At 36.2% G+C, this 9,511-nt stretch overlaps 1 protein-coding gene across 1 annotated transcript in view; it reads right to left on the minus strand.

Annotated features, from left to right (window-relative positions):
• LOC126353771 (uncharacterized) overlaps positions 1-6,668 on the minus strand; it is a 55,828-nt gene extending 49,160 nt beyond the window's left edge. The window contains exons 1-2 of the mRNA XM_050002851.1: positions 5,686-6,668; positions 1,740-1,913 (exon numbers count right to left, since the gene is read on the minus strand). Coding sequence (XP_049858808.1) covers positions 1,740-1,913; positions 5,686-5,872 — 361 coding nt within the window. The 5' untranslated portion in view covers positions 5,873-6,668. The remainder of the gene's footprint in view (positions 1-1,739; positions 1,914-5,685) is intronic.
• Between the last annotated feature and the right edge of the window lie 2,843 nt (positions 6,669-9,511).

Consider the following 9,511-nt stretch of genomic DNA (forward strand, 5'->3'; position numbering starts at 1 on the left):
TAATAAAATGGTGAAAACCATATACTACAGGACAGTTTTCAAAATTATAAATTATGGGATAAATCTGTGGTGGTGTGCTGGTGATATGCACTTAAACACAATACTGGTGCTACAAAAGAGAAGTTAGGCTGATATATGGTCTGGTCTACTTGATGCTATTATCCAAAGTACCTCAATGTAATGGTACACCCTACTGAGATGGGCTACATAATTGCAATGCAAGAAATAAGCAGTCGTTATGGAGAATGAACAAAATTAAAAACAACAAACCACAATCTGTATATCAGTGGCTCAATGTGGCACAACAACTTGTCAGAACCCAGATGAGCACATACTGGAGATGCATTTAAAACAAAATTAAAATCTCTTCTTGTTCTTAAATGTCAGTATTCACCAAAATAATTCTCGGTAACACATTTTATGTATTAAACTTTGCAGATAAATGTTTTAAACCTGTACACTATGTGACATTTAGAAAAGTCATCATTTGAAGACTACAAGCAAAAAGAAATGTAAATGAAAGAAAGGTCACGCCTTCAAATCTGCCTTACTTCCATACTACTCACAAAAGTGGACTAGCACTCCTGAGACAAATAATGTCAAAAATAAGTGGCTTTGCAACAGCATTGGACTTGTTTACAGAATGGAATTCCACTGCACAGTAGAGTGCACTTTGTTCTGAAAATTTCTGGAGGTTAAACCTCTGTTCGCATGGGGGAGAGATGCTGGCAGAACTGAAGCCATAAGGACAGGTCATGAGTTGAGTGTGATTCGGTCGATAGCAGCACTGCTCACGAAAATTACTTGTCCAGCACACACTATCCATGTTAATTAGTTTCAATACTTACCTGCTGACTACATAAACAATTCTACCATATTTCCATTTATCTCCACTATGTACACATTACAAAGGGGTCATGGTACTTGCATACTGATTCCATTTCTTTTAATTTACAAAGGTCTCACAAGAATAAAAAAATTACTGTCTTCACATGTTAGAGAAGTATTGTGCAGTTGTGTGCCTCTGACATACAGAAATCCGTAAGCGTTCACCACTTACTGCACAGCTCACTTTCATTTTAGCAAGAAAGCATATACATCACCAGTACGGTACCATAGTACTCACTGATTCTGTAGTCAGCTGTTTTCAATAATCTATGCATTTCCAGGTTTTTCTCCCATGAAAGGTTAGTAAAGTGAGCCTCCTTGTAGATGATTCCTAGTTGCCTTTACACAAAACAACGTTTACATCCTACGACAGGTGTCAATTTATTAGTTATGGCTAACCCTTTGCCAAGTGTCTCTTAACGAAACACCTTCCATAATTACCACAACAACGAGATCATTTTATGGCAGATAGCTCACATGGATGAATGTGGCAGGGTGAAAGTAAGGTCTTCGCTAACAAATTTCGACAGGATCATAGCATATTTATACAGCATAAGTCATCTAGTAAGTTCATCAAACATTATGGTCCTAAAAAAATTGCAGGCTAAGATCTTCGGTCTTCAAACATGTTGACGGTGATGCGCATGAACTATCGCTAATAGACAGGTAACGCTTCTAACTGTGACCCGCTCAGATAAACTAAAATATGTAACTGTTTAAATCTAGTGAAGACACAAACAGCACTTCCTCCTCATCGACTATCCTAAATGTTAGTGCTATAGATTCCTCCAAGCCCTGCAATCATAGTAAATGCCAATCTACATTACAGTACAATGTAGTTACTTAAATACCTTTCACGGAACAACCAACGCTGGATATCACCTGCATTATTTGCACGGCAACTTCTCGTGTTGGTGCCAAAACTAAAGCTTGCAGTGACATACTTTCTACGTCAACCATTTCCAGGGCAATTATTGTAAAGACGCATGTCTTTCCAGTGCCACTTTTTGCTTGCACCAGCAAATCTGAAATAAACAACAAATTTATTTTTCAGTTTCCTTACGTCTGGATCAAGCACAATATCAATCATGGACTACACCTGAACAAAACAGGAAAGCTCAGACTGTGCAGGAACATTGCTTCATCAGTATCAAACCCATGGAAACAGTGTGATGTAGTAAAAACACTTACAACCAGCTCTGCAAGAAAGGTCAGATTTTGTACCGGTACTGTAGAAACCAATTCATGCCAAGATAGACAGGGAACCAATGTGAATACAAGAAACAGATGTATAGCTGTGTCTCACCCTGTCGCTGCCAATGACATATTAATACCATATGATGAAGTTCCACCCAAAGAACCTCAAGGACTGGAAAATAATTCCGATGCAGTATCTCCAAGGATCAAAGGTAATCCCCGATTTTCTACGAGAGAAAGAAGAATTCCAAAAAGAAACAGTGATTTTTTATGGCCAGCACCCACCCGACCTCGCCAACGACATCTAGTGAACAAATCTCCAGCTGCGACATAGGTCTTAATGTATCCAACACAGTTTTGAGTGCAACGGGGACAAACGGTGTTAATGGACAAGCAGACCAGCAGAAGGACAGTAGAGGTAGCTATAAGAATCTTATTATTCTTCATCAAAATATCAGAAGTCTCAAAAGTAAATTAGAGTTTTTATCTGTAAATTTAGGGGACATGGACACTGTTGACCGTCCTCATGTTTTATGCTTTACTGAGCATCATGTAACAGTTGGAATTGATGGGCTGCAGCTTGATGGGTATGATCTAGCTACTCATTACTGCAGAACAAGTAAGGAGAAAGGTGGTGCTGTAATTTATATAGACAGTAAAATCATTTATAAATCTTTAGATCTAAGTAAGTATTGTGTAGATCAACATTTTGAAGTTTGCGGGACTGAAATTTCTGCAAAGGACATGTTACTTACTGTGCTTGCAATTTACAGAGCTCCAGCAGGGAAGTTTTGCATCTTTATGAATAAGTTAGAATCTCTTTTGACCAAATTGTTCTCTAAAACTAGAAATTTAATAATTGTAGGTGACTTTAATGTCAACTTCTTAACTGATAACAAACTCAAAACTGACCTGGACCACTTAATGAATTCTTACAACTTGGCTGCGATGGTTACCTGGCCCACTACAGTTACAGAAAATTGCAAGAGCCTTCTAGATAATATTTTCATTGACAAGAATAGAGTCAACAGTGCTAGTGTGAGCAAAGTAATTTATGGCCTGTCTGACCATGATGGACAACTTCTGAAAGTAAATAACATCAGTTTGTGCAATAAAATCTCCCACACCTATAGGTCCTATAGATGTATAAGCACTGAAACTGTGTCTGCCTTTAACGACTATTTGTCACAGATAGATTGGGAGCCAGTGTACAGCACATCAGATGTTAATGATAAATTTAACCTTTTTTTAAATGAATTTATATCTGTATTTGAAATGGCTTTCCCAAAAAAAACTGTCAGAAAGAACAATGAGGTTTCTTCCAGTAAACCATGGATTACTGGAGGTATAAAAATTTCTTGCAGGACTAAGAGGGAGTTACATGCCTCACTAAGAGTATCAAATGATCCCCTTGAAAGGTCTCATTATAAGTTATATTGTAAAATTTTAAAAAGGGTGATAAACAAATCCAAGAGCCTGTATATTAAGTCTGAAATTGATAAATCTGAGAACAAAATAAAAGCAGTTTGGAATGTTATAAAGAGAGAGTGTGGCAAGAGTAACAAGAATGTTAATACCACAGAGATAAGCTATAAGGATGAGGTTATTCATAATCCTGTAACAGTTTCCAACATATTCAACAATCACTTCATAACTGCAGCAGAACAAGTAGGTTGTAACGGTTCCTTAAATGCTGCTACGCATTTATTACACAGAGCTAACCCTAACACGTATGACCCAATTTGTATTGCCCCAGTTACTATTACTGAAGTTAAAAATACCATCAAGGCCTTAAAAAATAAAAATTCCACTGGTATTGACAACATTTCACCAAAAATACTGAAGCATTGTAGTGACCACATATGTCAAGTCCTGTGTCACATTTTTAATGAGTCTATCCAGCAAGGTGTTGTCCCAGAGAGATTAAAGCTTGCCGTTGTGAAACCACTTTTCAAGAAGGGTGACAAAACTAATTTATCTAACTACCGTCCAATATCACTACTACGTAGTTTCTCAAAAGTATTAGAGAAACTAATGTATACAAGAATTGTAGAACATCTTAACAGCCACAACATACTCAACAGAAACCAGTTTGGTTTCCAAAAAGGTAGATCAACTGAGCAGGCTATTTTTTCTCTCACAAATGAAATTTTAGAGTCAATAAATAATAAAATGTCACCTATTGGAATTTTTTGTGACTTGTCTAAGGCCTTTGACTGTGTGGACCACAACATTCTCTTACATAAGGCTAATTTTTATGGCTTGCGAGGTAGCATTGGTAGATGGATAGAATCATATCTGCAAAACAGAAAACAGAAGGTGATAATTAATGGTGCCAATGATAGTCCCATTTCTTCTGATTAGGGCACATTAAAGTGTGGTGTGCCTCAGGGGTCCATCCTAGGACCTTTGCTTTTCCTTATCTTCATCAATGATCTCCCACTTTGCACAGACACCGAGTGTAAATTTACTCTTTTTGCCGATGACACCACTATTCTGCTTGAAAGTCGAACTAACAGTGACCTAGAAAATAAATGTAATGCTATACTCGTTGACATCCTACACTGGTTTAAGTGCAACGGACTAACTCTAAACATTCAGAAAACTCAGTATATGCAATTTCACACATCTCAACAAGAAAATGAAGTATGCCACTTAAACTGTGGTAATCAAAATATACTACACTGTGAATCATCTAAGTTCTTGGGCATTCTAATTGATGGCAAGCTGAACTGGTCTGAGCATATCTTAGACCTACATAGAAGGCTCAGTGTGGCAACTTATGCTCTGCGTGTAATCACCCCCATTGGTGATGAGGACGCTACTAAAGCTGCCTACTTTGGTTATTTTCATTCTATCATGTCGTATGGCATAATATTTTGGGGCAACAAGCCTTTAGCCAAAAAAATATTTACTGCACAGAAGAGAGCTGTTAGAATCATGAGTGGTGTTCATCCAAGATATTCTTGCAGAAGTCTGTTTCATAAGTTACAAATATTAACACTTACCTCTCAATTCATATTTTCTTTGATGATTTTTGTTTCTAACAACCTATCTCTTTTTAAAACTAATAGTGAATGTCATGATCATAATACTAGGTCTAAAAATGATCTACACAGGGATCTGAAACATTTAAGTCTTGTTCAGAAAGGTGTTCATTATTCAGCCACAAAAATTTTCAACTCCCTTCCATCAGGTATTAAAGATCACATTAATGTCTTACCTACTTTTAAATGTAAATTGAGAGAATACCTATTGGTAAATTCCTTCTATTCTCTTGATGAGTATCTACAGATAAAGCAATGATTTTTTATACTGATAAAAATTTGTTTGCTATAGATCACATTAACTGTTTAATTTGGAAAATGTACTATATTTCCTTTTTAGGTATTGTTTTATATTACTTGAGCTATACCTTTGATTTGATTTTAACCTACAAACTTATTCATAATCTTATGGTACATTTTTGTCATTTTATATATGTGTATTATATCTGTTGTATGTAATCATGACTCATTCCACATCCTTGTGATTTATCTCAATACGGATTAATGGAATACGAAATAAATAAATAAAAATAAAAATCAAGTGGTTACACACCGAACCCGCAGCGACCCAAGGGCACAGCTTTTAGCTGAATAGGCGAAGGTCTCTTGAAACCACATTTAGTTAAACCATCAAGAACTTTCTGTGATAGCAACAGTCCATTAAAACTGATATTTTCACTAATGTATATGTCTTTCGTTCGCTCTTTAGCTTCAACGTCGTGGGCTACTTGCTTAACCATTATCACAAGAGCTGCAGTGAAGTGCACTTCAATAAATTAAGTTCGCAATAAGCATTAGTATTTCATGTGTAACTGTTCGTGGCGTAATTTTTTTTAATTACATTACTCAGTTACATACTACAAACGCGTAATATGGTACTGCATTCGAAATGACAATTATATCGATCATGATTTTTGCAGATTCTTAATTCGACTGTTTTTAACGTACGCAAACCGATGCTTATTGCCCTACAAGTCATGCCTATTAAATAAGAAATACAATCACAATTAAAGGTCTGTCAAATCTCCCACGTTTGAAAACACTTTCCGCGGTCATACCAAAGTGCTTCTTGGTCATTTGAAGCTGTTTACTTCAAAGTAAGCACAGATGCTGACACCATTTACACAAGCATTGAAAACTTGCATATACTCCCACCAAAAAACGTATCCATCGCAGCTCAGGCAAATCACGTAAGAGCAGTACATAAGGGAACACAGAAAAGGAACATCACAAACCTTTTTTTTAAATTTAATCCAAATTTTTCAGGTATGAATGTGACTTTATTTGTATACTACATGTGTGACGAGCAACTAAAATGACTACGGCACAACTGGCGATTGACTAAAATCGATCGATGAATTAAGGCGCGAACGTAAACATTTGTCTATGTTGTAGTTTATGCAAATTAACGCTGCTAAATGATTGGTAACAACTATTTAAGGGACAAAATAAACTTATGCTTCAATCGCACAACACATATTAATACATTTGACTAACAAATTATATTACCTTGCCCAATCAACAAACACGGAACATGTATATTCCACAGAGTCTAATGCACTCTGCACATAATATCTTGTGTGCCACTATGCAAGCTGCAAAATGTTTGTTCACATATCGCCAACACTCACTCTTGAACAAACATTTTTCAGATACTAAACACTATACAGCCGAGGTTCAAACATAATGTTTCACCAGCTTCTAAAATTTGTCCTTGCTGAGAGGCTTGGTTAGGAGATCAGATAACATTTCTTCTTTGCATAGAAAAATGAGGATTATATTTCCCCTGTTTGGATGTTACACTGCTGGCATTATTTTTTGCAAGTTTAATAGCTCCCATATTGTCACAAAATACCACAGTTGGCTTCAGTGTTGGGGCAGATTCTATTTCACTCATCAGTGAATGGATCTAAAGAACTTCGTGCATAGTGGAGGACAAGGCCATATATTCAGCTTCTACAGTACTTAAAGCAACTTTCTTTGTCTCTTACATGCCCATGATATCAATCCACCCATTAGTCTAAAACATCTTCCAGTAATGGAGTGTATGCTTTCCAGCACATTTCCTCACTCTGCATCACTGTATCCTTCCAAATTTACATTTCCAGTTTTAGAATATTTTAACTTATAGTCAGCAGTTCCATTTAAATATCTGAATATTCTCTTGACTGCCATCTAGTGCTTTCTCTCAGATCACTGCAAAACTTGCTTACTACATTTGTGGCAAATGCAATGTCTGGTCTTGAAGTCTGTGCTAAGTACAGTAGACTTCCACAGCTTCCAAATAGGGTACACTTTTGTTACATTTCTTGTCATCATGAGTTATTAGCCGTTTTGCATTGTTTTCCATAGAAGTAGAAATAGGTTTACAATTTTCCATATTGAACTGTTCTAAGATCATCCTTGTGTACAGATATTGATCAATCCATAATTCCTCTCTGTTGGCACTTCTTAGAATCTTCATGCCTAATTATTGATTAATTTCCCCTAAATCATGCATATTAAATTCTGACTGTAACTGTTCTTTAAAAAAAGTCCACCAGGCTGTCACTGTTGGTTAAAATAAAAAAAAATCATCTACCAATATGGCCATGTTTGCAATTTCTTTATCGCTCCTTTTATGATATATGCTGGGATCTGCCTTTGACTGTAACATGTCTAGTTTCATCAAACTTTTATGCAAACATTTAATTCAGCAATGGCCACTTTGCCTTAATCCATACATGCCTTTCTTCAAACACCAAATTTTCCTTTTCCCTTGATAAGGTCGCTTAACTTCATCAGGTGGAATCACATGTATTTACTCTTCCAATCTTCCATTCAGGTAGGCTGTTTTCACATCCATTTGATGAATTAATAAGTCTTCCTTCACTGCAATAGCTGAAAGGTATCTTAATGATGAATACTTCATCACTGCTGAGAAAGTTTCATTGTAATCTATTCCTTCTTTCTTGGAATATCCTTTAACTACCAATCTGGCTTTGAATTTTTTCATTGCACTCTCAGAATTTTTAATACTTAACGCTCTCTTGTTCTTAGTGGCTTTTTATTCTCAGGCATGTCAACCCATACATATGTATCATTATCCACAAAAGATTGCAGCTCCTTTTCAATAGCCTTTTTCCAGTCTTGAGCATCTGAACTTACTAAAGCTTCATTGACTGTGATTGGTTCATTGATGATTGTTTGGGCAGCATAATTTCATAATCTGGATATTCTTTTGGTTTTGTTATAAGTGAAGACACCTTAAATTGACTTCCTCTGTTGAATCTTCTTCCTCAATTTGATTCTCAGGTAGAACATCAGCTTCCTCTCCATTCTCCTCTTCCTCTGTTTCTGTGTCGATCTCTGTTTCAGCACTACCACACATTATTCTTGGTTGCATTACTGTATCATTTTCACTACTTTTCTTTATTTTAGATCTATAATCCTCCAAAAATACTACATCTCTACAACTAATTATCTTCTTATTCGAAGGATTATAAAATATGTAGCCCTTTGAATCCCCACAGTAGCCAATAAAAATATATTGTTGAGATTTTGCATCCCACTTTCCTCTTAATGGTTTTGGAATCGGAACCAAGTGCTTTAGATTCAGTTTCTTCCCAGTCCGTACTTCATAAGGTGTCTTATGTCCCACAGCTTTGGTAGGTGGTCTGTTAATTAAATACACTGCTGTTGACACAGCCTCTGCCCAAAAACTGTTAGGTAGCTCAGCATTGTTTAACATACTTCTTGCCTTTTCTACAATGGTTCTGTTGGCTCGTTTTGCAGCTCTATTCTGAGAAGTACTGTAGCGAATGGTAGTGTGATAACTAATACTCATTCCATTCAACTGTTCCTTAAACTGTCTGTTTACATATTCTGATCCAATAATTTTAATTTTCTTCCCAGTCTGCCTTTCGACTATTTTTCAATAAACAACAAGTACATCATTTACTTGATACTTGCTACTTATAAAATAAACATGCATATATCTAGAAAAAGCATCTATTAATGCCAGAAAAAAGAAGGTACCCCCTAAGGATTTATTCTCCATAGGCCAACACAGATCTGAGTGTACGAATTGCAAGATCTGCTCTGGCTCGATTGAAATGGCAATATAGCCTGCTTCCCTTGCAAACACACCTCACATTGAACATTATTCATTCCACAAGTTTCCATCCCAGTTGCCATATTCTTCAGTAAAGTCATACTTTTTCAATTCAAATGTCCAAGTCTCCTATGCCACAAGAAACCTTTTGCAGCATAAACAGAGTGATTTCCTGTTTCAGCAGTATTTTGAACTGTATTCACTTTGTAAATACCTCTTATATTACTTGCAGTAGCTACAGTATCACCAGAAGAGTCTATCACTTTGGCTCCCTCTATATCGAAGA

Source organism: Schistocerca gregaria, chromosome 3 (assembly GCF_023897955.1).
Source record: "Schistocerca gregaria isolate iqSchGreg1 chromosome 3, iqSchGreg1.2, whole genome shotgun sequence".
NCBI lineage: Eukaryota > Metazoa > Arthropoda > Insecta > Orthoptera > Acrididae > Schistocerca > Schistocerca gregaria.